Below are 27,960 nucleotides of genomic sequence, written 5' to 3' on the forward strand. Positions count from 1 at the left end.
AAAACAAAAGTACAGTGATACCAAATGTTAATTCCCACATTTATTTGGCTCCTTAGGGACAACTGAAAATATTCCCTGCAATCTATTAAAAAAGCCTACGGTTATAAATTAATGGTATAAAAGTAAAAAGGATTAGAAGTTAACAAAAACAGAATTCACTTAAAACATCCACAGTTCTATGGTATGTTTCAACCAAATATAATGCATTATTTTAGCTGTAAAAATAGTCTTATTCCTCCGTCTGTGTTGGCAGCCCCACCTGCATATAAAGATAGAGCCACACCAGCCTGGATGTCACTGCAGTGCTGGCATGTAAATATTTGCTCCACATAAAGCTGGTCAGTTACAGTAGACTTCATTGTTTGGCTCACAGTTACACTTGCAAACTTATGATAAAATACTGTACAGAATTTAATTCCAAAACTCCACAATTTCAAATGTGTAGTCTATACATGTAAAATGAGTAACAACATAGAAGCAGACTAATTTTGAGGATATCCAGCATCTCAGGCCCTTGGTGGCCACACGACTCTCCTCATTATGTTTTAGAGATAAAGAGAGATGAGCCGTTAAAATAGATCCATGGTGGTCTCTTGTATGACCATCCAAAACTGACTCCAGGTGCAATGAGCGAGTGCATTCACTTACAGTGCAGCATGTTACTGTATCAACAAGAAAAACAGCAACTAAAATAACACTGAAATCCTGAACATATTTTTAGATTTTGAAAGAAAAGTCTTAAAAAACACAATTGCATCATCAATAACTGTGATCAATAAATAGCTCAAAATAACTGAGTATTAACTCATGACAGCTGTAACTTCTCATGTTCAATGAAGAAGAAACTAATCGGTCTGAAAATCAGTATGATCAACAACATTTTTATCAAACTGATCTACAGTACTACATCATTTTAGAAAGTGTCATTTCAATGTATGCCAGCACATCTTTTGAAATAATAATATACCTGCAAAAGACAAATTCATGTTTGGCCACCTGAGACTTAAATCTTGCCATAAAATTACATTTAAAAGAAATAATGCAGCAAAAGAAGCTTAAGCAACATTTTGTTTTTCTCCAAATGTAGGAACCAAAGAAATGTTACAAAGCAGAGAAGGATTTTAGATTTTTTATTCATTTGGTCCATCTTTGGGCTCCTCGTGATGTCAACAGCCTTGTTCTGCAGCTGAACTGATGCTGGTGTTCAGTTATTGCTGCTCAGTCTAAGCTGCCTGTGAAGTGAGTTCAGACTAGTTAGCTGCAGTACTGAGTCAGCTGCTCCTGGTAGTGCAGTCCAGTAGCCAGAGAGCGAGCCATGTGTCCAGAGGTGTGTTTCATGTGCCGAGCTGCTCTGATGGCTCTGTTCAAAGAGCTGTCCAAGGAGCGCTGCCTGTCAGCGGACAGGGAGCGTCTTGTCCTCCCCCCTATCTCCCCGTGACCTCTGACCCCCGAGGATGTGCCAGTGCTGTTGCTAGGAGACACGTAGAGGGGCGATGAGTACAACCTGAAGAGAGGGTAAGTTTGCAATTTAGTATTAGTAACAGTTCAGGTGAAACTTAGAATGAAAAACAGAATTTATATTATTTTTTATAGTAGTTTTTGCAGTTTGTATAGAAGTGCAACATACAAATTAATTTCTCTTTGTACCAACAGGAATATGTATGCTGACGGATGTCAAACTGCGACTTTGGAGTGCCACTGCCAATTAAACTTCACAAAGACAAAGAAATGTTGTGAGAGATATAGTACTTATTTTATTTGTTATCTGAGGACCATCTCAAGCTGTTTCACCAACCGTAATCTGTTCAATGTTTTGCAGCTGTGAGGAGCTCCTTTATTTCCTTGGTGCATTGCTTGGCAAGTGACTTTTTTCCAAAAACGTTAGCTTACATTCCATTCTTCATTTTAGGCCCTCATTCTCTTGTAACAATAAGCATCTGTTTTTTGTTTTACATATTGGATGTTTTTAATAATAATGATTTATTTATTTATAGAGCATCTGGTTTTAAAATAAAACAGATAAAAACAAGAAAAACATTTTTAAGCAAGTAAAAGACAGTTTAAAGAAAATTAAAACTCAAGTAAAATCAGGAAAGGTTGTTTTAAGAAGGGACTTAAAAGAGATCACAGACTCAGCCGACCTGATTTCCTCGGGCAGGCTGTAAGTGCTCTGTCCCCTTTAGTTTTCAGCTGGGTCTCTGGAACAGACAAAAGACATCTGCCCGAGGATCTCAAAGTACTAAGGAGGTCAGAGATATAGCAGGGAAAGAGGCCATGAAGTGCCTTTTAAAATTAATCAGTTAAATCTTAAAATCGATTCTAAAACATACTGAGAACCAGTGTAAAGAAGCTAAAACAGGAGTGATATGATCTTCTTGGTTCTGGTTAAAAGCCTGGCAGCTGAGTTCTGTACAGTCTGGAGTCAATTAATAGATTTTTGGTTCAGGCAAGTAAAAAGGCTGTTGCAGTAATCCAGGCATGATGAGATGAAGGTGTGTAAAATGGTCTGTGTGTCTTTAAAAGTTAAGATGTGCTTAATGTGATCCAATAGGAAACCAGTAGATGGCAGAATTTGTTTTGCCATGTGCTGGACCCGATGACAAGGATCTCTGTTTTGTTTGAGTTCAGCTGAAGGAAATTTTTTGACATCACAGTCGTTAAGTGATGTCAGCATTGCAAGGTCTGTGTATCTATCAGGCAGGTACATCTGCGTATCATCAGCATAAAAATGAAAAGAGACACCATGTCTATGAATAATGTGCCCAAGGGGAAGCATGTATAAAGAAAATAAAATTGGCCCCTGAGGCACACCATACTTAATAGAGGAAAATGAAGAGATATAGTTGTTCAGAGACACAGAACCTCCTATTCGACAGGTATGATGAAAACCATTCTAAAGCTGTACCAGATATCCCCACCCAGTGCCTCAGTCTGTCACAGGATGCGCTACGGTCCAGCAGTACAAGGACTGAGCACATGCCATCATCGGCAGCCATTAAAAGGTTGTTGGTGACTTTGGTGAAGGAGGGGCTGGATTTACCAGATGATCTACTCTGTCTTAAATAAAAATCTAGGGTTATGTTGATGGGTAGAAATAAGTTCTGAAACGTAGTCTGTCCTCGCATCCTTAACAGTATTATTATAGTATAACAATAACTCCATAATGTTGTCGTGTACTTGGAGACTGGATTTTTTTCCCATATGTGCTCTGCTCTCCTACATTCCCTTTTACAGCTGTAAATATTATCATTTATCCAGGGCTGCTTTCTTGCTGAGGACTAACCTTAAGAGGTGCAATAATATTTAGTGAAGACAAGCACATGGAATTGAAATGGTGAGCCATATCATTGATGAGGGAATAATCAGACAGGTGTAAGCTTTGACTATCATATTTTACAGATAAAGAATTAAAAAGTCATATTTCCTGTTAGTACAAAATTATTTCTTATATACTAACTGCAAAAGAAATACACTGTGACAACTAGTGTGTAGTACATACTGTATAACACTAGTATGTAGTATGGAAGTGTGTTTCAAATCATCACTTAGTGAATGAGCCAATGCGAGAAAATCATTAAGATTGGAGAGAGACCAGTGGGCACACCATTATATTGTGTGTGTGTGTGTTTGTGTGTGTGTGTGTGGGGTGGGGGCAGGTTACTTACAGGAGTGGGGGTGGGCACACTGACATGCACTGCAGCAGTGCAGGTGGAGCTGCAGCTGCAAAGTATCTGCTCTTCGCTGCTCTTTCAGGGGTCTCGGCTGGTTGGCAGCTTGTGTGTGTGGGGGAGTCTGAATCGCAGAGGAGGTCAGGAGCTCCATTAACACTTCAGATAATTAAATTAATTTCATTTACTGCAGCCTGAACTGATTCATGTGCTTAGCACAGTGACTGTGCAGAACATTGTGCTACTGATACTGAACAGCAAACTCATATTTTGAGAGTTTATATAAGTCATGAATTACATCATCAACCACACACACAGAGCAAAGGCCTGGAGTATAAAGAGATAAAGCATTCAAAACTCAGTGCTCTGTTAACTGTGTGTCTGAGCAGCATCATAGCTGTGATCACATGGTCTCTAACCTGGCCCAGTGCTTCTGTACGGTTCAGGGCGCCCACAGAGAGGACAGTGACGACAGCGAGAGGAGTGTGTTGGCTCTCTGTTGCCACCAACTGGCCCTGGCAGTAAAAAAAGTAGGATTTAAGGAGGCTGAACAACAACAACAACTCGAGCAGGACAATTACAGAGGACAAAACTGCAACGCTGGTTTCAAATGAACAAAAGTGGATTTTACACACTTGGATTTTACCCTTTTTGCCTGAATGCAAACAAAGTCAAGTAAGAACAAACATGTAGAAGGAGAATTTCCTGCTCAGGATAAAAGGAGCCTCCTTACTTTCAGGTCGCCCTCGGTGACGTGACAAACACTGAGGACAAAGAGGAGCTCGACGACTTCTGCTGTCAGGTTCATCTGCTGTTTCAGACACTTGTACAGACACACCAGGATGCTGCCCTGCAACACACGCAAATACACTCACCAGCAGGGTAGGCACAATCTGTTCTGGCAGATTTGCTTCTAAAATACATTAAGATAATCTTAACACTTCGTTTTTTATTAAAAGTCTGTGCTGACATGAACACATGTCGCTATGAATTCACAAGTAGTCACATTTCTGTGTGTGTATCTATGGAAATATAATAGTGTCTCACACGTTTTGGGAGAGTATTTGGAAGCTGGTGAGGGCTGGAGAGACTTAAGTAAGCTATAAAAGGCTTGTATGAGCAATGGCAGAAGCTCTTTTCATGCAGTATGTTTTCAGTTTAGGAAATTCTACTAGTGCTGTAGTGTCTGCTTAATATAGCCACATATCTTTGCAAGCAACTAGGGAAAACACTGCATTACAAAAGGAATTCTATGTTTTGTCAGATAACTGCTTGCTATTACTGCGCTGTTCTGAACTGCATCAACAGGGCTCTGGGTGGTCCTGTTGATTAGAGAAACTGACTACAGGCTGCAGGTTCCTCAAATGCTGTAATGACACTGCGAACACGCCTGCGAGCAAGACACTAAACTCCAACCTGCTCAGTCACTGGAGGTTCATCTGGACTGGACTGTCAGCTAAAACGTCTGCAGTGGAGGGATGGGTGTTCTTACTGGGGTGTGTTCTGCTGCGGACTGTATTAGTGTGTGAACTGCAGCTGTCTGGTGCTGCAGCGGATGTTTGGGTACATCTGGACACCTGGGGCTGGAGTGTAGAGGGCTCTGAACCTGTCACTGAAAACATTACAAGCATTAAATGATATGCTGTATTGTTCAAATCACATGCTTTCTTAGGATGACTGTGCTTGCATACGTTTCTATATATAATCTATGTACAAGTCAAAATGGATACATGTTTTCTATGCATCATCATTGTGCACACACATTTAGTTGGATTTATATGTGTTATTCTCTTTGGACTGAATCCTGAGTATGACTAAATGTAATGCATTACCACAGGGCTCATTTATGTATGTTAATAAACCGTTAACATGTTTATTCACCTTGTTCTTCACTGAAGGACACACTTTACACATATGTAGTAGGAAAATTTGGATTATACAAGAGTTTTCAAGCAAAGCTCTGAGTTAGGGGTCAAGTGTAAATTCAGATCAACTTACAGATGTCAGGTTGTGTTTTTTGTCTGTGTGCAGACGTTGGTCTCTTCCTGGTTGTTCGTCTCAGTGTAGACTCAACCTCATCAATCGTCTGTCTGTCTCTTCTTCCCCTGCTGACATCACTCAATCGCTCCCCAGACCTAAGCAATAGAAGAAGACCAAATTAAGTACAAACTGACGAGAAAAAGCAGATGCATGAGTAGAGTACATGTACTGTATATGTATATGTATATAGGCTTCCATGCTATAGCTATGAGCTCTGTCCTGTGGTTTCACTCTGCAGACAAACTGCAGTAGCCTGGGCAGTGTTGCTGTAGGACAGGTGGACTGTGTGGTTACACCTGGAAAATAAAATAAACAACCTGACGTGAGGTGTAGAGGTGTTGTAGTGAGTGTAGTTCTCCTGGGCTGAAGGAGCTGCTCTCATAGAACTCAGAGGCTTCTTATTATTCAGACATCTTTCCAGTCTCTCCTTCAGTCTGGTCACCTCGGTCTGCAGCGTCTGGATTGCATCACTAAAAAAAACACACACAAAAGATGTTTAAAATCACATGAAACAATCCAGATGGAGGTCATGTTTGCATTTAGTACACGTTTGAATTTTTCACCACCACACGTATCCAAGGTCAAACTGTAGTAAAGTCCAGCAAATGTGACCACTCAAGTGCTACACTGAGAAAATATTCAAGTGACCAAATTGCCAAGTATCTATGCAGGTGTCCGCCCAAACGTACATACACACACTCTTTGAAAAGAGACATGCAACACCACACCATGCAGGAAACAATACAAAGTACCTCCTAATATGCAACCACATTCAATAGCAGCCGATTCTGTAATAAAATACATAAAAGAATATGATGACAGAAACGTTAAGGATGGTGCAGCATTTCATGAGATCTGTGGCTTGATGTTGCAAGGTAAACTTACAGGAGTTAACAAGTCAATTTCAGGAAATATCTGAAAATACCTGAAATAAAATTTTTCATCCATCAAAAATAATTTCCATCCAGGAGTCTCTGCAAGGAGACATAAACCTGGCCTTGTTTGCACAGCTATCACCATTGTGGCTGCTGCTACACACACTCACATGTGATTCGCCACCTGACTGGAGCTCATTGCTCTGCGAGAATTGCCACGGTGATACCGTGCAGAGGGGGAGGAGCTTGGGCTGGAGCTGTGGAGGGAACTGATAGATTCCGTGTACTGGTCATTCTGTCCGTCTTCAGACACAGTGTGAGCTGCAGAGATAAACAGAGGAGGACAGCAGGTTAAATACACAATAAAAGAAAAGAAAACATAGTAAGAGAGTAACAGGACAATATGACTATTATTGATTTAATAGATTAAAAACAATTCTAAGCTGGCAAGTGTTTCAAATGACAACAATCTCAGTTGGTGGACAGAGACTCACTGCTGTCACTCTCCGGCCCAAACTCACTGGTCCCACTGTCGGCCCTGATTTGTTCTGTCTGACTGATCCAGCGCTGTGGAGAGCAGGAGAAGGTGCGTCTCCTCTGCCCCTGTCTGGTTCTCCTCGGCTGGTTGGGGGTGAGCCGGGAGCCCCCATTGGGCTCCGTAGCCGCGCGACTGAGTGACGGTGAGGAAGCAGGAGATGGTCCTGAGACTGGGACCGTCTGAGGCTTCCCAGGTTTCCCCTCCTGAGGCACTGAAACACTGTTGCACCATGGAAGAATATTCAAACATACAAAGACAGAAAACACAAAAGACATGGTCAGAAATGGAGTGATAGACAGACATTCTCTGCTTTGATGAAAACAGTAATTAAAAGAGAGTCAAGGGCTTTAAAGTTGTAGGATCAGACATCAGTATGCTGTGTGTGTGTGTGTAATGGGTAGGGGACAGCACGTGAGGTAAAATTTATGGTGCAGTACATTTGTGTGGAGGCATAGAAGCAGTGTTGGACTTCCTCACCTCTCTGAGGCCCTCTGGTGGAGAGGACTGGGAGCTGCTGCCGGAGTCAGACGGCTGCTCTCTGAACCGACAAACCCGCTGTCCGTCTCCGGAGAGATGATCCCATCCTGCTCAACACAGAACAAAGATTATTCAAACATTTATTTATACACATTCTAAAATCTAACATGACATGCAACAAAGGGCTGTGGGCTGGATTCATACTCCGGCCACTGCGGTAAGGACACTGCCTTGTACATGAGGTACGCGCTCTAGGGATGGATGAATACAGCTAGTCATGATTCATTTGATTTTGTTAAATAGATTTAGTAGTATTTAAGGAAGAAAGCTTAATGAGATGTACCAATATCTTGACTCTAGAAGAAAATGAAAGAAAAAGTTTTAATATATTTGAAAGGTCAGAAACCTGTAATTGATTACTGCAGAAAAAGTTGCAAAATTTTACAAGCATGATTAGTTGTGAAGCTCTAAAGTAAAACCTTCGGAGGCCTAGACTCTGCATATGATCAAATGTTAAGCATTGTCGCACCTAACCATGCCACATTTGTGAATGAATCAATGTAGAATCAACGACAGACTGTTATTTCACAATATAGTGACCTGAGAAAGCACTCTGCTGTTCCCACTTTGGAGTTTGGCATTCCTCTTCTCCACTGCAGTGATCTCCCCCAGACTGCTCAGACTGCTGCTGTGGGACTTTCCCACCTCTAACCTCCTGCTACTGGGAGGATGAACGGAGGGTGTGGTGGACTGGCTGGTCTGCTGTTTGCTGGTGCGAACAGGAGGAGAGTCCTGATAGTGTGATTTGGCTTTCCTGTCAAGTACATAGAACTTAGTCCAGCGGAGCTACTAATTTCTTATTTTAATCAAACGTGGCTGAAACAGCAGTATTATTTTACCATTCAGGATAAAAATAATTGTATTTAGACAGGAAAGTACACATTCTTAGACACACTGATGCCTCAGAGCTGCCCAGCTGCTGATTAAACTGCAGCTCTGGTAACTAACCTCTGTGGAAGACTTTTCTGGACTTCCAGGTTTCCAGTTCCGTGACCCTGTCTTTCTTTCTCCTTGTCCCCAGGCTGCATGTCGGTTCTTAAGGCAGCAGAAAGGGGAGCTCCTTCCCTCTGGCTATGGTCTAAAAGTTTGGGAAGCTCCTTGAAGCTTTGGTAGCTAAACAGAAGAAGGAAAAACATTCAGGGTGAAATAAGTCCAGGATGCAGACTGAAGTCCTTATTTTCCAAATCTCCCTCTGGCAGTGAGCAAAAGAATCTAAAGCCTTTTGGGTAAGAATATCTCCCAACATTAATAAAAATCCTTCCACAGCAAATGAACAATTTAAAACACAAACATCACCACTCACTGATCCGTTAGTGTGTCAAAGTGTTGTTCAACACGTCTGTATTTGCCATTCAGAGCTTTGAGGTAGAGAGAATTCAGAGTTTCTTCATCCTCCGTCTCGGCCTCCTCTTCATCACTCTCTTCACTGGCTGAGCTCACCTCCACGCCCACTGCCTCTCCTGCATCAACCAGCAAAGGCACAGGTGGGCTCTAGAAGGAGGTGAATTTAGATCATTATATAAAATCTGATGAGGCTGTAATTGTGTGAGTTCTCTGTGAACCAACAGAGTTGGGTTGTTGAGTTTAATTAGCCTGTTTTAAGTCTAGGGACTATGTTGGAATCACTTTGCAGAAGAAACTATTTTTAGCATCTTTCAGTGAAACTATTTTTACTGATCAGGCGACAAATAAAAGCAGATGATGACCTACACTTCCACATGAACAAAGATCCAATATTATATCAGCACCAGTACCAGCATTAGGGCTACAACTAACAATTATATTTATTATTGATTAATTTGTAAACATTTTTTTGATTAATCATTCAATTGTTTGGTCTATAAAATATCAGAAAAAAGCTCAAAACCTAAAAGATATTCAGCAGAAACTCTTCTCATTTGAGAAGCTGTAACCGGCAAATGTTTTTGTTGTTTTTTTTGCTTGATGTATGATTAAATGATTAACTTTCTACAAAAATGTTGGTGATTAATGTTCTGTCTATCGACTAATTGTTTCAGCATTAAGCAGCATCCCTCAAGACTGGACAAATCCAAAATGCAACATCCACTATATCTTACATGATTCCTATCAGGAAAAAAAACAACATTGTACATTGTATTGTTTCTTCTACAGGTTTTCTTCTATGGGTGTACACATTTATATTTCTTCTCTTATATTTCTGTTCAGAATTACCCTAGTCATAATGTACAGTACAGTACCTGTATGGCACTTTCTCTTTGTGGCACTGATGCAGAGACATGCTGACAACCTACAGAGTTTCACACTACATGCACAGCTAAAAAAGTCAAATAGATTTTCTGTGCAGCTCAAGGACGGAGTGCATTAATACAGACAGAGCTCTCTGATGGTACCTGTGGGTGAGTCAGAGTTTCTCCCCCTTCAGACGCGACAGATGAAGGGATGGGGTGACAAGGTGGAGAGGGAGGAGCCTCACAGGTGGGCTGCTCCTGTTGCATCTGTTCCACCTGCTCCTTCAGCTCATCCATATGTAGCCCACACTGAAAGATCAGCCCCTCCAGCTCCCTGATACATACACATGCATACAGACAAACATAATTAAAACAGCACAAACAACTTAATGCACATAAGTACATAAAATGCAGTCTATGGCATATTTATCTTGGACATCACTCTCACCGTTCAGGGTCAAAGAGGCTGATTTCTGCCCCTTGCTGCTGCAGGAGTTTCTGCTCATCCCTCACTAACAGGTAGCCCCTTTCTAAAGAGTCGAGCCCCTGAGCAAGCTGTGAGAGACCCTGAGGAAGAGCACTGGTTCATTAGTTTGAACATGAGGCGGCCATTAGAAGTAATTCTTTAAGGGTTACAGAGTTAAACTGTGAGTTTGTTGTTCTTACCTTCATCTGGTCAAAAGGTTTGAGTTTTTCATTCTTAAGGAGATCCTCAAATCTCTGCAGCTGAATGAAGAACATAAAAAACCTTTATCTCTGATTACTTTCACATCAGCTAGCAAATCTGTAAGGATTTCCATCACTGATAGTTTTAATAGGTCATTTACCTGCTGGAGGAACTTGTCGGCCTGATTGTAGAGAATCTTGGCCAGCTGCTGTCCCACCTGAGGGTCTGGGCTTCTTGTCGAAGGACAGGCAGACGAACTTCCTGTTCATTTGACAGACAGGTGCAGTGGAAAGAAGAGTTGTTCAGAAGGATGCAACGTTAGCTGCAGCTGAATTATAGATGAAAGCCAGTTGATTTGTTTGCATGTGAGGTTGATAAAAATTTAAAGTGACAATATTTAATTGTACAGCAATAAATCAGAAGAGCAGTGTGACTCAGACAGCTGAGGTAAAGCTGATTCATTGATTTATATGATATATGAAATGATGAATTTGATAGCAAAGTGGTAAATATTGAATAGGATGAATGTACTCTGATGAGTGCTGTGTCCGTTTGGATGATGAGAGGCTGAGTTGATCTCTGCTCTCTGAGCCTTTGGAAAATCCATCGTCATGACCTTTGAAGTGTCGTGGTTCAGTCCAGACTGCACCAAGTGACCGGGCTTTGGAGGGTCCGAGTACAGGTTCACCTGGTGGGGATATGAAAAATAAGAACACACGTGAACATGATCTGTCACCCATTATCATTGGCCCACCGGCTTACATTATAACTTCGAAATGTACAAGTCTGGTGATATATTGGCACAACTTTTTCCTTTCCACAAGAATGGTGATATCAGTGACTTCAACCAGTGTCACATTTCAAGACTTCCACATTTTTGGATCACTGGTTAACTCTGCTTGGTACCTTATTCCAGGAATGAGACTTTAGGCCATGTTAAAGTATAGCCTGAGCAACAGCACACCAAACACGTCATTTCAGTGCAGAAAAGACTATCTGAATTTGAACTGTACTAGACTAAAGTAAATTAGTCTAGTACTAAGGTTAAATACATACTCTGGGTGGTCGCCCCTCCCCTCTCTGTTCACACACATACAGAATTAATGAAAACGGGAATGAATGGACGACCTCCCTGATAAGCCCTCTAAGCAGTAAATCATAATGACCTTAAACTGACCTCAGCAGTCCCTTTAAAACACACGCAGACACAGGCACACACACACACACACACACACACACAGACAGACAGAGGGTGGAACATACATAAAAGCTCATGAGCTGTATGTCAGTCAGTGAGCCACTTAGGTGGCTTTTGTTTTTGTTTTTGTTTTTTTCTCTCCATACTATTACTTTCAGGTTGTTTCACATTTATTATACAGTTAAGACTCATGACACTGAAAAAAATGGGTCGGAAATATGAAATGTTCTAAACTCTGATAAAATGGATGCATGCTGAAAGATTGGAGATAACATCTACTAGAATATATTTCTGATTAGAGAGAATAAAACATTTTGTAATTTTCATTTTAAAAGATCAGGAAATTTTCAGTTTTGTATGAAATATCATTACTTGAGTTTGTAATAAGAAAATGATGGCATTCCTTGATTCAAGTCTAAGAAGATTATATGCATTTCCTGTTGTATTGAAAACCAGTCTGACAATAAATTTCAGTGCAAAGCCACTCCTCTCGCCCCGCCTGTGTGATGTTATACATGCAGAGGGAGGGGGAGACAGATGGTGGTTCAGTGGTGTACTGAAGGAGATGGAGGAGAGGCGGGGAGCTCAGTAAGCTGATTTTAATTGGTGCTGATTGTGGGGAACTGCTGCTCAAACCGAAATGGGCCAATAATTCTTTAAGGAAGCTACTTCACAACACTTCAACACTCCTCCTGTCTCTGCTCCTCCCTCATTTCTTTCTTATCCCACTTCTCTGAGATTTCTAATCATTTGTTCTGACATACTGTTCTGCCTGTGCTGTGCTGACAATGTCTGGGCCTGGGCTGTTGGATCTCGATAGGTCTGTCCTGTAGAAATAAAGTTGAGGAATAAAGACACACAACATGCTAATAAATATTTGAATATAAATCTGAAATAAAGAAATTAGCATCTATGGCTTTGTTTTATGAAACTCCCTTTTTAAATGTTCTTTCATTAAATTCTTCTTTGCACTTTTAACCATAGAATTATTTAGTTTTATTGTTTTATTTTGTCTTCTATTGCACAGCTTGAAATTTTATATACAAATATATAATTACCATTTTTAATATTTACATCTTGATGCTAGAATCCCTAACAAAATCATATCTCTGCCTGTTTATCCCTGTACTTGGTGAAGGCATCTTGACTCTACACATAAAAAAGGCACAGAATATTGTAATGCCTAATGTCTTATTACATAGCCACAAAAATACCAAAACAACAGTGTACAGTACAATGAAACGATCTATGGGATGGTAAATGGACTGTACTTGTTTAGCGCCTTTCTAGTCTTCAACTAATCATTCAAACACTTCAGGGTTCAGTATCTTGCCCAAGGACACTTCGGCATGTGGGCTGGGAGAAGCCGGGATCGAACCGCCGACCTTCTAAGCCACAGCCGCCATTTAAAGCCCAGAAATGAAGGAAACACACAATAATAGTCTGTCTGTTCAATCAATGATTAATGTTTGAGCTACAAACTTATAGCAGCCGATAAACAACAAATGAATGTTACTGAATGCTAAAAGAGTACTGACCACATGAAGAAAAAACATACAAAAGGGCCAAATGTCACTGGCTGGAAAAAGGTTTGGTCACAAGATGATCTTATAGTTGACTGTTTTTAGCCATTTTATGTGGACTGTGGCCTTAGTTTATTTTAGAGGAGCCCTTCTGCTGGTTCCCAGTTTCTGGACTCTGTGCCACCGTGGATTTTGTTCTGGTACTCATTAGACTTTTGTGTGTGTTGTGTACAGGGTAAACACAGACGCCCAGAGTGCCTTTGTTCTCAGATATTACTGTACAAACTATAGAGAAGCCTCCACTTCTGCACACAGTATCTCTAGTTGTTCTGTCTTTTTATGCAGCCTGTGTTTGCACATGAAACAGCAGCTATGTATGATGCCTCTCTCAGAAACATTAGAGATAAAATCGATGGTCACATCTTAAATTGCCAAAACACATAGGGGGAAGCTCAAACTGACATTCCGAACATTTTTGGTTTTACATTACTCTTAATATTAGGTTATATTGCAAAAATAATAGTGCTTTCACTGCTGTTTATTTAATGAAAGCCAAATCCTTGTAGAAGTGAGTCCGGTACTTCTGTTAAACATTTATACATGCCGTCTGTGTTTGAAAATGAATTGAATAATTTGATAAAAATGTGTGAGAAAAATAAATTGTCCATCATTTTGAAGCTTTTTCATAACTTGGATGTGTTATAGTGACTTAAAATTGAGACCAAAAAGAACTCTGTATGGCACCGATATGTACTGTTTTTTAAAACCTTGCACTACTGCAAACCATTAAATAGCGATAAATTATAGCCTGATTTCTACATTAACTACCTTAGCTTCCAGACGCAGACGATCAATGGTGTTCTCTGCTTCGGCATACTTAGTCAGCAGTCTGTTGTAGTCCTCCTGCAGCAGGAGGAGCGAGAAAGGAAATAAGAAAGTAAGAGGAAGGGAAGAGAAGAGAAGAAAAAAAGAGTGCAAAAGAAGAATGCGAGGCAAGAAAAAAGGGAAGAAGGAAAAAGAAAGTTAGGCAGAAAATGGGAGGCAAGGAATGAGAGGGCAGAGGGAATAGAGCAGGATTTAGGTACCATTAGGTCTAACTCATACGTCCGCCACAGATAAACACAGTAGATCAAAAATATGTGTACACCTGGGGCTGTTTTTCATCATTTGGCCCCCTCAGTTCGAATGAAGGAAAATTTTAATGCTACACCATACAATGTTATTTCAAACAATAGTGTGCTTCCAACAGTTTTAGTCCTTTCCTGTTTCAACATGACAAATCACCGCGTGCACAAAGCCAGGTCCATAAAGAAACGGTTTGCCCAGTTTGGTGTGGAGGAACTTGACTGGCCTGCAGAGCCCTGACCTCAACCCCATCCAACACATTTGGGATGAACAGGGACACCTATTGTGAGCCAGACCTCACAGGTCACCTAACATCAATGGCCGACCTCACTGATGCTCTTGTGGCTGAGTAAGAGCAAATCCCTGCAGCCAGGTCTCAAAATCTGGTTGTAGCAATAGATTAATGACCAAGGTTTTGGAACAGCACTGGTGTGATGCAGATAGCATAGAGCATCATTCTTTGTATTTAAATGGCAAATGAAATGTAGGCTACTGACTCTCTATTATACTATTATGACTAGTGTGTACAGCATGGCACTAGTGCAGTAGCCAAACTTAAAATAACATTGGTGATACAAAGGGAGAAAAGACCAATAGAATTAGAAGAGTAGTAGAAGAACCACTAGAATTATCGGCCAGCGGATGTTTGCCTCTGCCAGCCAGTCAAGTTGCAGTTTACATCCATGTCTGTCCAGACTCATATAATATACATATGTAGTGAATACTTGGAAGGAATTGACTTAAAAAGGTATAAAGTGTATTTTTTGGCTAAATGGAAGTTATTACTATATTGATTATACATATGTATGATTCCGGTGAATATACTGAACTGATGGGGGCATAAAAAGTCACCCTAAAAAGCTTCCCACTTTCAATCGATATCTCTGGAGCATAAACACAGGTCCACACTTTGTGATTGCCTTGGTGCAGTAGACTAAGAATAAAGCATAAGGAATGAAACACTGGAATGAAACACTGGAATATGGGCCAGAATACACAAGGGCAGAGTTAATCTGATAACCTGGCGAAAAACATTCTCTACACCATCCACGACTTTAACAGATATTCAAAAGATATTAACTGGAATCTGGCTATTGTAGTTACTTTTTCTGGTTGATATTCCCTCTTCACAATTTCTATGAAAACAGAATGAAGACGGGTGAATCTTCATTGTTCTTTGTGGTACCACATAGTAATTGAAATATCTTCAGTATACTCAATATAAAACAAACTTTGAAGTTTAATTTCACTTTTGTATGCTCAGTACATGATGTCTAGTTGTTTGACTTCAGCGTTGCTACAGAAACAGGGAGGATGTAAAGTGGGACAGCTGGTCTACCGCTGCTTCTGGGAATGAACAAGGATGGTGGTGAAGTGGTTGCAAGCTGTGGCACCTTGTTTTAGATACAGTATGAGGGCTAAATTTGAAACTTCGAAAATGATAGGAAAGAGGAAATTTCCCTTAGGACATTTAAGAAATTCCTTTTAGGTTTTTTAGGGGTGGTATTGGAGGTGAGATGCAGGGTTTGTCACTGTGTTGTCCTGACAGCCATTTCACCTTGAGCTGGTTCCCAGACAAAAAGTGGGAGGATACATTTTGAAGTCATAACATCAGTTTCTGCTCTTTAACAATCAAATAAGACTAAAGATGTGTACAGTGCTTTATCAAATACCTCTCTGTGTTATCACATGTTCAGAGGAAGGCGTGCACTGGGTCAAAGTAGTAAACTAGTATTTTGAGAAGATAAAAGACATTTTAGGAACATATGAAAAAGCAAATGCCAACCCTGACTGTGTATCACAAGCTCCTTGTTCAAATTTCTACACAGCATCATTTAATTCTAGCAGCTTGTATCATGTTTGCATTGTGGCATCCTGCAAGACATTTTCAACTTTTGAAATTAGAAAACCATTAAGGCTTATTCTAAGCCTACTAAACCAGTCCAATGTTTTTCAGACTACATCCACACTAAGCTGTCTCATTTTGAAAATTTAGTTTATACGTGAAAACAACGTGCATTCACACAAGTGTTTTCAGGTTGTTTCTGTAAAACAATTTGTAAAAACACTTAAACAATAGCAAATCGGCCAAATCTCTTCTTTCCCCTCATCAAACAACAAAACTGTGCATCACAGCCAACCTCTGGTAGTGAGTGGGACAGACAGTCCGGTTCCTCTGCTGAGTCTCAGCTGTTAAACCTCTGTTCTGTCCTCTCTGTAATCACCTATACTGTGTTTCCATACAGCCAAACTCACGATTAAGTTGTTCTCATTCACCTATTTGTTTTGTTTCTGTTGTCACAAAACTGACAACCATAAAAAAGTGATTTGATCGTGGCTTATTAAAACTACCTGTTAACCAGGCGAACAGTAACTACTGCACTGCTCGACGAAACCACTATCAATTGCAATCTTCAGCCGCAAGTCGTCTGACAAAATAAACATAAACACAGCTTAATATCGACACCTGTATAGTGTGATCAGCTATATGGACATTCAAAATGAGTGACAGTTGTCTTCTTAACTTTACTGTCACACAGCCCCTAACCAGGCCTTCATCATAGTTTTCCAAAAGCGGGGAAACCGTCTACTCTAAAACGGGAGGCTGGTGTTTTAAACTTTATCCAATTTTTGAAAAACATTAAAACGTTAAAACGAAAGTGAAACGTTTTTAGGTGGCAAAACCAGTTTTTAAATTTAGCCAGCTCAGGGTAGATGTACTCTCAGTCTCTTCCAGTACCTGTAGTTGTTCGAGCAGTGTGGTGGCTTGCTGGCGGCATCTGAACTCCTGAGGAACAGTGGAGTTAAGGGCACTAGTTGGTGGTCTGTAAGAGTCTGATGAGGCAGGAGATCCATCAGTGGTGTTCAGTAGGATTTCTTTCACAATGTCAGCAGGGGATTTAAACACTAAGGGGGGCTCAGGTGACAGGGACTCCCTCTTGGAAGAGCGTCTGCTCTTGGGGGGCTTGTAACCACCTTTGGGGAAACGGACCCTGGGCTCCACCATGGAGAAGTCTGGTGTGCGGTAACTCAAAGGCCCTTTTCTGGAAACACATGCAGAAAAATTCATGGTTAGTGCTTTTTATGAAAAAAATACAATCAAAATTTCAATGAATACTGAAAAAAGCAAGGATGGACGAAAAAGCTACAACATAAGGTAAGAGTAAAAGATAAATGGCTCTGGGGATGTGGTTCACCTGGATTCATCCACTTCAGCAGCATTACTCCCGGCTCTGGGTGTCCTCGGCTCTCTGTCAGGATATGTGGTCTGATGTTTGAATTTCAAGTCTGCCCTGACTGTGCTGAAGGAATGAGTCCTTGAACAGCTAGCTTCAGGAGAGGGCTGCCTCATCTTCCTTGGTGAGGGAGTGGGCTGTTTATGATGCTTATCTGACTTAACTGATCCCTTTAAAGGCTCATTACTTACTCCGCTGTCATGATTTGACATGACTTCTTCAGAAAACATGGCTGCTGGCTGAAGAGAAGCCGTTAGCTTTATCTCTGGATCACGAGGACTGGACTTGAGGATTATGTGGCTCCTGTGTGATTCTGAAAGACTTTCTATGAAGCTCATCTCTGGAAAAGTTTCAGCTTCAATCCCCGGAGCAGCAGCTATTTCCTCAGCAGTGAAGTGGAGAAGGTGGGGGAAAGAGGGGGCTGTGACAGGCTGGGATATTGGGCAGTAATGATTTGAGACTCCAGCTGGTTCCATGGCTAGCAGGTGAGCGCTGCAAGATTGTGAAGTGCTGATCTTCTCAATCTCTCCTTTGGAATTATAGCTCTCAGCCAAGCTATTGCTAGTTCCAGGCTCTCTTGATGTGCAACTGTGCTCATTTTTCTTTCTCTTCCTGCCACTCCTCTTCTCTGCTTCCTCTCCATCTTTCTCCTCCTCTGTCATGTCCAAGTATTTGTCCCTCTCACGGAGGCACTCTATCACCTGCTCTCCTTTCCTCTGGCTCACCTCCTCCTCATCCACTGTCCATGCTTTTAAGCTACCCATTAAGTCATCACCTGCCAAAGACATGGAGAGATGGGGAAATGGGAAGGTAGGTTTCAACACAGTGCAGGCATAAATTGTCTCCCACAACAAAGCAGTTGCCTCGTCTAGCTTTTAAAGGACCATACCAGTGTGTTTACAAGTGATAAATTCAAATTCAAAGGGCTTTACTGGTATAACCATATTGCCCAATTACTACATGAATATTGGCATTAACTATACTCAGAACACAAGCCCCCCTTCATCAAACACACGTTTTGCTAACTGTTACTTGACATTAATGCTTGGCCTTCACTGAGCAGAACGATGTATGAGCAGAGTTTGACCTTGGAGGGCTGTTTTTATATTAATCTGCTTCATCTGTGCTCACCATAAATCACTAGAACATGTACTAGAAAAATTCTAGTATGTATAGTACTTTACAACTCTCAAATGCATGCTAGACAATTAGAGATTTTGTCACATATTTTCTCCGCTGTTCCAAGCAGCCATTGGTGTCCATTTATTTCTGCATGGTATGAAAATCAACAGGCAGACTCTTGAAACCTGCTTGAGTTGTGTAATCTATCACAGTGAACATCAAGTCTGCATTCATTTTTGCCATTGATTCTTTCTTCTCTTTCTCTGATGTGTCGAATTGTAACTGCAAACTAGAAATACATTGAAAATGTAATAAAATATTTGAAGCACAAAAAAATGGTCTGCACAGCATTACCTCATAATGTAAAACTAAAGAAAATAACGTAGACTTGATGGTCAGTGTGATGGATTAGAGCTAAAACAATGAGTCAATTTGGCAGAAAAGTAATCTGCAACTATTTTGACAATCGATTCATCTTTTCAGTCATTTTTCAAGCAAAAATGAGAAATGCTACCCTACTACTTCTGATGTGATAATAAACTGCATATCTTTAGACTGTGGAGTAGTAGTCGGACAACACGAGAAATATGATGGCATCACCTTGAGCTTTAGGGAATTCTAATGATCACTATTTTCTGACATTTTATAGTCATAACAGTTCCTTTATAAAATATTGATGGCTGCCTGGAACTAGTAGTACACAATGCCCTGGTTTGCAAAATTGTCAGCTGTGATGTAAAGTATAAGTAATTTGAAGTTAATGAACTAAAACATGCAAAATGAGTGGTATGGAGCTTTAAGTGCTTTAGTACAGGACCTAGAACATTAAAACTTTAAGACTCACATGTTGACGGCATTTGTTCATCCTCTCCTGGTGACTCGGTGTACGAGTTTGGATTACAATCTGCATCACCGCAAGTTTCCCCCAACTCCACATCCTCCAGTGCTTCCGACAATCCAATGATGCCATTCTCGTCCATCTGGCTAACAAAGTCATCGTCTTTCTCTGCCTGTTCTTCATCCTCATCCTCCCACACATCCTCAGAAATTACAGAGCTGGTGGGTGAGGTGCGGACCGGGGCAGGGGTCCAGAAAAGAACCCCTGTTGTGGTGCTCTTCCTTGTCTCCATTCACCTTTCAGCCAATTGTTGCCTCCCACAGATCTCAGCTCTGACCTCAGTTACTGTCTCAGCCCGGCACAGGAACCTTCTGCATCGTTTCTGGTTGATCTGGCTCTGCAGTGAGGTCCACTTTCAAAGCCATGGCTACAAAAGTTTACAGATTGCAGGTCATGTCAGTAAGCTGGTAACAGTCCAGAGGTACAGCTAAGGAGGACTCATCGGTCAGTCTTTAGTCTTGAGGAAGAGGAGATCTCTTTGGATGCAGATTCTGAAACTCAAAATAGTACCAGCTGTTTAGTATCTATTACCATTTAAAGCATTAAGCTGTCAGACAGAGGTCTGCAGAGGAAATCAATTGAACAAGAAAAGCAAACATGCACAATGACGTGAAGTTAATAAAAAAGAAAATACACAGTGCATAATGAAATACACTGTCCTGAACATCGTTTTTAACTCAAACTCCAGTAGTGATAAACTGTGCTGTAATACAACAGACTAAAACCTGAAATGAAAAATTAACTGAAAAAAAATTAATCAGCAACAATTTCAACTAATCAGTTAATAGTTTTAGTAATTTCTCTCCCTGCAGTAATGTGCAGTTGTTTTCAGCAGTGTGATAGTGTCCGTGTGTCATTATTCAACATAAAGGTAATTTGTTTGGCTGATAAGTGTGGGTTTTTGAGTTTTGTTAAAATGTAGTAATTCTGAAATTAATTAATTTATTCATTGATAAGTCAGTCAACAAAAAATTACCAAATACTTGCTCATCATTGTAAATTGAATATATTTGGGTTTTGGGAACTATTTTCTTTCTACCTATAGTTTCTACATGAAACTCCTCACAACAAGGTCTGTGGATTATCTTGAGTAACCGGGTCGTGACTTCTGGAAAGAGACATTGCTGTTGAGTTTTTCAAATTTATTTTTTTGGCGCTTTGAGCACCACAAGCCGAGTACCATGTAGTTCCATTATATTCAAAAAATGCAGACATCTCTACGGCCGATATCTCTAAAACTCGGCAACTCACACCAAAACAATCTAGATTGATAAATAGCACTACAGGTAAGAGGGAAAAATATGTATTTTTGATTTTGGGGTGAACTGTCCCTTTAAGGACTTGTTTCCAAGGTGACAAGAACTCTGTGTTAGTCTACACAACAGATAAGCACTCATTTTATTGCCCCTGCTCAAATCCGGTGCTATCAGGTCGCACCACTCAGCATTTATTTTCTAAATTATGAGACAACCTTATCATACATGTAACAGAGCTCGAATTAGACTGCTAGTTCACAATGTCACATCAAACCCCCAAAGTATTTGCCTGGAGCTGCAACGCTCACTATGGCAACTCCACAACATGAACAAGAGCTGCGCTTTTCAGCATCTGCAATAAAACATCTCTGACAAGTCTTAACATACTGTGTTACAGCTACGCTGCCAGTTCCTCACCCCAAAACGGTCTGTTACAATGCTACAAAGAGGAACATAATTTAATTTATGAACATATACATGCTTACAAATTCTCAAATGTCATCAAAAGACATCCAAGTCCAAGTCCTCTATATAAACTTTGATTAAGGAATTTTTAGCGCGCTTCAGCTCTAATGTTACATAATGTTATTATCACCTTATAGTTTTTATCACAGTATATTTCCCTGATATGTACACATGTACACATTTCTGATGCAACATCACTTTGATGGTGGCTGACCAACCACCTGTTGCAGCGATCATACATGAATGAGTTATTTAACAAGGTATGCATTTAAACTCTGTATTATACTGTTCTGGTTTTTGGAAGCAGAATCAGCAGCCAGCTAGACAAAAAAAGACGACCACATACCAAGCCACAGACCTTAACAAGCGTCACTATCCGAGAAACTTGCTGTCAACTTAATGCAAGGACATTAGCATTTCAAAAGCAGAAAGTGAAGTACATTCTGTACAGCAGCACTCAGATTCTCATTTAGAAAAGTGTTCCCCATGCGTCTTTGCTTCTTTCATCAATATCCCAGATTATCGCAAGAAGATTATTAGCCTGGTGCTTCTTACAGTGTCTCTTATCTGACACACAAACCTCACACACACACACCCACCAGGAGAGTGGCCTATGTTTTTTTGCTCAGAAATCCAGACGCACTCATGTGCATCCACAGACACTTGTTTTGATTGTGTTAGAAACAAACACAAGGCTCAGTGTGTAGGCCTGACAGACTCCCGCCGTGCTCTCTCTATAACCGTTACATACACAAATCAGCAGCAAGTCTCCACACTGGCCAACATGGCAAACTCACCATGCAGTTAAAGTAGACCACAAGGAATGAGAGCACACAGCTCAGCGGGTAAACAACTTGAGAGGTAGGTTTCGAAAAACAATAACTTCAGAATAGAAAGAGTTAGAACTCACAGTATAATCATGACATTATTTATTCATTTCCCTCTTCTTCATCTAACAAACAAGGGCCTCAAGACGAGGCGTAAACCCCTGCCAGGAGATAAGAATGAAAATATGTGTTGTTTGATTAAGACTTGTAACCAGTGGTGAATAGTAACTAGATAGATTTACTCAAGTACAATTTTAAGATAGCCTACTTATACTTTTCTTGATTATATTGAATTTATGCAACTATATACTTGTACCCCCTTACATTTTAGTGGGAAATATTGCACTTTGTATTTCACTACATTTATCTGATAGCCATAGTTACTGGAAATTTGCAAATTAGGTTTTTACATGGAAGATTTAAGACAGGCTTATAAAATATGATGCATTATTATTTAAACAAGTCAACAGTATATAAAATCAGCCCCACCTCAACCAGCTATAACATTGGAAATCCTGCCAACTTGGGCTGGGTACCTTCTTGGTACCGACCAAAATGTGTCTGTAGCACCAAGTATCGCAAACTGTCAAGTACCAAAGGCCGGCAAAAACATGTCTGGTCAGATTTGTAGTCTTCTTAAATGCTTAGATCAGATACTTCCTGAATTAAAGCAAAATGTTGCCAATTTTAGGCTACTCCTTTAGGAGAGGTTCTTGTACAGCTGCTAGAAAAACGTGTATAATATATATATATATATATATATATATGTCTATATGTCTACATATAAGTAAGATATTTTTTAAAGTATCTTTTTGGTATTTGTACCAAAACTCAGTTATTGTATCTACACTAGGTATCCAAAAATGTCATATAATAGGCCAAAAGCACAGGTGTTACTGATAACTATAACAACGGTTCCGTTCTATTCAAGTGTCCCAGTAAGCCATGACAGTGTGACACTGAGCCAGCATGAATACCAGGACCCTGAAACTATAGCAGCTAAATGGAATTCAACCATCATTAATTTTATTATTTACACCTGTCTTTTCCTACTGTGACATGTCACAATGACCTCTGTGAAAAAGGCCTATACTCCGCTCTACTGCTTGCATGTGTATGCATCGGTTTTTAACTAATCAGAAAAAATATGGGGGCATTTTGCATACATTTGACTGATAATACGTATGTACTTTAACTTCAGTAAACTTTTAAATGCAGGACTTTTGAGTATTTTTGCATTGTGGTATTTCTACTTCTACTTAGGCTCTGAATACTTCTTCTATCACTGCTCGTAACCAGCGGTGCCAGCTCTGTCACCTTTTACAAAACTATTTCAGTTTTGGGTGGTACTGTGATTCTGTCTCACACACAGAGACGTGTTGAGCATGCACAGAGAAGACAGCAGCAAACTTCTAGTGGAATCAAAGCCATTTCCAAATTCAAAAACTTTCTAAGTTTTCCATAATTGTTGGATTTCTGAGCTTCTCTTTGGTAAGAATAAAGCAAAGAAACAACTCACCTGTTGCTCTGCTCATGCTCCCTGTTCATGCCCAGGGGAACTAAGGATTTATCTCAGCTGCCAGATGGGGGGAATTAAGCTGCTCTAAAGCCCTTACAGGGGGCTTCACTGATTGTAAACAGACATCAGTATACATCCAGGACAGGAGGCTAGCTCAGCTCCTCACAGACAGACAGAAAGACAGCAGGCAGGGCTGTAATCACCTGACTGTCAGACGAGCTAAGGATGGACAGGTGGGATGGAGGTGTAGGAACAAGAGATAGAGAGAGAAAGCAGGAGAGAAAAGGAATGACAGAATGAGTGAGGGAAAGGAGAGACAAAAGAGAGGGGGAGAATTTCTGCCAAGCTCTACTGTCATTCCCGGTCCAACCAAAGCTGTCACAAAACCAGTCCCGGCCAACAAGGACACTACATGAATTTTCACAGGGTGACACCAGCTGAATTTTGAGCACAGTGAACAGAAGTGTAGCTGGAGCTGCCCCAGAGACTGGAGCTACAGTGAGCTGTTTAGGATGGCCTAGTGACTAATATATGACAGCTAATCTTCTTAAGAGGCACAGGGAGCGTTAAGGACACAGGATACACTGTGCAGAGGGGACTGGTGAGAAGAGTGACTGAATAAAGCTGTACAACTATCTAAAATAGTGCTGAAATGATTAGATGACTGATCGATTACTTGATAGAAAGAAAATGAATCAACAATGACAATAATCAATTCATGATTTAAGTCATTTATCGGGCAACAATGCCAAACATTCTCTGGTTCCAGCTTCTCAAATGTGAGGATTTGCCGCTTTTCTCTGTTTCATATCATTTTAATTGGAATATCTTTGCGTTTTGGGGCTGTTGGTTGGAAAAACAAGATGTTGCCTTGGCTCTGGGAAATTGTGATTGGCATTTTTCACTATTTTCTAACATTTCACAGACTAAACAATGAATTGGTCAATCAGGAAAAAATAATCAAGAAAAAAAAGAAAGAAAGGAAAAAAAACATGTTATCCAATAATGATGAAGGTCTTAGTTGCAGCTCTGATTTAAGAAAATTAAAAATCAAAATGTTACAGCACTAATGTTTTAATTGCCTGCTCTTTTTTTGTTTTTAGTGACCTGTATTTCGTGTATGAAAGGTGCTATATAAATAAAATTTATTATTAATTACAAGAGGCTGTATTTCTTCCCGAGTTTCTATTCTAGTGGGCATCGACTTGGAATGTTCTTTTTGTCAACATCGTGGAGTTCATCAAATACCAGATACTCAAAAAGTTATAAAACCTTTTGTGCTAAATATTTGTTAAGAAACAACTGCTATAAGTGCAGCACCAACAGAAAAACGGTACTAGTACATAGGGCATGGGTATCAAACCTCAGTACTTTTTTTGGCACAGACTGAAATGTGTCCTTGGCACAGAGAATCAAAAACTATCAAGGATTGAAAGTTGGCATTGAATTCTGGTCAAATCTTGTTTACTTATTCTTTGACCAGATGCTGTTAAATTTTGGCTACAGACAGCAAGTTTTCTCCAGTTAGCCTAGCTACTTTTTCTGGTAATAACAGATCCATCAGAGGTCACATTGTATTCTAAAATCTGTGCGGCCAGTTGCATGTGGATTTTCTGAGCTGCAGGGGTTAGAAAGCTTACAGCAACAATGCACTTTCTTAAAAGTGTATTGTAGGCTGTATTCAAACACAAGTCTCATGCTTTAGAACAACAAGAAGCTCCAGTAATTTCAACTCAAGAAAAACTCAAGAAAGACTTGCTCAACAGTATCCAAGTACCAACAACTGTTAACCAAGTCCAACCAGTCAGGCTGGTGGGCCGAGGAGCAAAAACAATATTTTTGCGTTTCTGAGGGCAATGCACACAGAGAAATCAAAATAACACTGTTGTGGAGACAAAGAAACTTTGATAGTACTTGTATCAACAGAATTGCATTGCAAACTTACCTCATATTATAGATAGATCCATTTATTTCGTCGATTCAGCAGGCAGGATTTTCAAATGAGTGTAGAGATTCCTCTGGCAGACTTCACAGCAACAGGGGTTGGTTGCCTTGAAAACCGCTACACTTAAGAGAGAAGACCCATCCCTGTGTCACCATGGCACACACACCACAACAAACCACCACCCACCGACAGTTAACAGGTTACTGAGGTTTCCTCAAACACTTTCAAGCCTACACATTCGTTAAACAACTAAATGTAGCAACTTATTTGTCTTTTACGAACTGCGGAGTAACGTTAGACAAAACGGTTGGTAACTGTAACGTTTACGTTAAGCTAACACAGTGAGTGCCAGATTCAAAAGTTGGTTATCGTTACCATCACCTAATTTAGACATCAAAACAAACGCAAACAACCCACATTAAGATGACTTTCAGCTACGTAGTGCTGGTACCTTAATTCTGGAGGAGTTACACGAGTTAATTTCTCCCAAGAAAGCCGGGGTTTCTGATATTTATGAGGCTAATTATCAGTCTTGTGGAGTGTGGCACACTGATTTTAGCTGGCAGAGTAGTTACCCGAAGCTAAAGTCTTTGGGACATTTCTGGTCCTGAGTTTAGTATTTCAGGCATGTTTTACCTTCTAACAGACCACGTACAAATCTCGCCCAGACAGTGGCCCTGACTCTAACTTTAACAATTTCTAATCTTAGTTTAAACAAAGTCGTTTAATTTGTGGAGTTTGTTGAGGGTGGCGTTACCTAACAGCCAGAATTCAGGACAACTATTAAACAAAAACAACAGAAAGCTTGAAGCCAAAGACGGAGTGGTGATTGGTTATGAGGCTGCTCAGGGGCGGGACTTAGATTGATTTTGGGAGAAATACAACATTGCAGGTTTGCAGTTCAAAGACGTGGCCACAAGAGGGCATTATTTCCTAACTTTTCTATTTCACACAACTATAAAGAAAATACTGTTATTCATCTTTTCCTCCTTGTATTTAAGGGTCCTTTTATTGATGTCCAACACAGGTTTTCATCGATATACACGCACATATAAAATAGAAACAAATTATACAGAAAGTGTATAAAATTATTTTTAGAAACCTAAAAAAATGACTAATTAAATTAAATAAAATTTAAGAATTTATATAAGAAATTTTCAAGAGATTTTTCCCAGGCGGTATTTTTACAGCATGAAACAGCAAAAACCATAATTTGCCCTTTCCTGTTTGAACCTGACAGTGCCCCCCTTGCACAAAGCCTGGTCCATAAAAATGGTTTTAACCAGTTTGGTGTGGAAGGACTTGACTAGCCCGACCTTCCCAGAAGAGTGTAGGCTGTTGTTGCAGCAGTTTAATGCCCATGGTTTTGGAATGACATGTTCAGCAATTACACATGACTGTAATATGTGGCTGTCCACATATTTTTGGCCATGTAGTGGTTAACACACTGGTCTACTTTAAAAAGTTGCCAGTAGAGATGTTATAATTACACTGCTGTGACGCAGATAACAGAGAACATCATTCTCAGTATTTAAATGGCAAATTAAATGTACTGCCAAACTTAAATCACTGGGTTTACAAAGGGAAAAAAGACTGGAAGTGAACTTTTATAGGTTCAGTTATAAAAAAAAGTGAAAAAGTAAGGCTTACCCTTCATGGTAGACTAATTCGTATAATACTGCTCTATTATAATATAACTGAAAACAAAGTAATTTATGTCATCTCAAGGTCAATCATCCGCAGAAATGATTACACTTCCAATACACTGTACATGGCCAAACAAAATCTATGGAGTATAAATGTAAGTCTCATGTTAAAGCTTTGTAATGGCTCAGTGCAGTAGACTAAGAATAAAGCAACAATCTTGCATGTGGGTGTAATATTAAGGTGCCCACATATCGTGTTAACACAGGATGTGTTATACATGTGCAGATTTCATCATCGTCATCTTTTCACGATCACTTTGCATTGGATAGTCACACTGGAGAGAGACAGGAAAGGCAGGGGAGAGAGAGAGGGGATGACATGCAGCACAGGGCTTGGGCTGGATTCGAACTCGAACCACTGCGGTAAGGACTCAGCCTTGATACGTGGTACGTGCTCTACCAGATGAGCTACTGGGGCGCCCCGAGTCAAATTCATTTAAAGTACATGTCAAATAGTCGGAAAAACTGGTTGAAACTGAATTGAGAGAAAGACGCTAGTAGAAAGATTACCTTCGCAAAAGGAAAACAGTATTTTATCTTGTTAACTATAGTAGATTGCTATTGACATTAATAGAAAAGACACAATTGCAGAGTATTATATGGTC

At 40.2% G+C, this 27,960-nt stretch overlaps 1 protein-coding gene across 13 annotated transcripts; it reads right to left on the bottom strand.

Annotated features, from left to right (window-relative positions):
• Positions 1 to 20: 20 nt before the first annotated feature.
• On the bottom strand, positions 21 to 26,395 carry akna (AT-hook transcription factor). Of its 13 annotated transcripts, XM_044174949.1 has the most exons (26): positions 26,101 to 26,372; positions 25,650 to 25,792; positions 19,584 to 20,128; positions 17,579 to 18,392; positions 17,122 to 17,425; positions 14,085 to 14,159; positions 12,498 to 12,560; positions 11,067 to 11,223; positions 10,696 to 10,796; positions 10,535 to 10,594; positions 10,317 to 10,435; positions 10,031 to 10,202; positions 8,962 to 9,149; positions 8,607 to 8,771; positions 8,199 to 8,412; positions 7,599 to 7,705; positions 7,078 to 7,340; positions 6,754 to 6,904; positions 6,026 to 6,178; positions 5,667 to 5,803; positions 5,161 to 5,280; positions 4,402 to 4,518; positions 4,088 to 4,183; positions 3,666 to 3,792; positions 2,142 to 2,198; positions 1,472 to 1,504 (listed from the first exon to the last, which is right to left on the bottom strand). In XM_044174949.1, exons 3-25 carry the CDS (start codon positions 19,867 to 19,869, stop codon positions 2,180 to 2,182), a joined length of 4,008 nt encoding a protein of 1,335 aa, XP_044030884.1. In that variant the 5' UTR covers positions 19,870 to 20,128; positions 25,650 to 25,792; positions 26,101 to 26,372; the 3' UTR covers positions 1,472 to 1,504; positions 2,142 to 2,179. The 13 variants fall into 13 exon arrangements, with proteins under 13 accessions (XP_044030874.1, XP_044030882.1, XP_044030881.1 ...); XM_044174939.1 differs by lacking the exon at positions 2,142 to 2,198 and having other exon boundaries at positions 21 to 1,504; positions 26,101 to 26,395; XM_044174947.1 differs by lacking the exon at positions 2,142 to 2,198 and having other exon boundaries at positions 21 to 1,504; positions 8,199 to 8,367; positions 26,101 to 26,371.
• Between the last annotated feature and the right edge of the window lie 1,565 nt (positions 26,396 to 27,960).

This window comes from Siniperca chuatsi, linkage group LG18 (genome assembly GCF_020085105.1).
Source record: "Siniperca chuatsi isolate FFG_IHB_CAS linkage group LG18, ASM2008510v1, whole genome shotgun sequence".
Lineage (NCBI taxonomy): Eukaryota > Metazoa > Chordata > Actinopteri > Centrarchiformes > Sinipercidae > Siniperca > Siniperca chuatsi.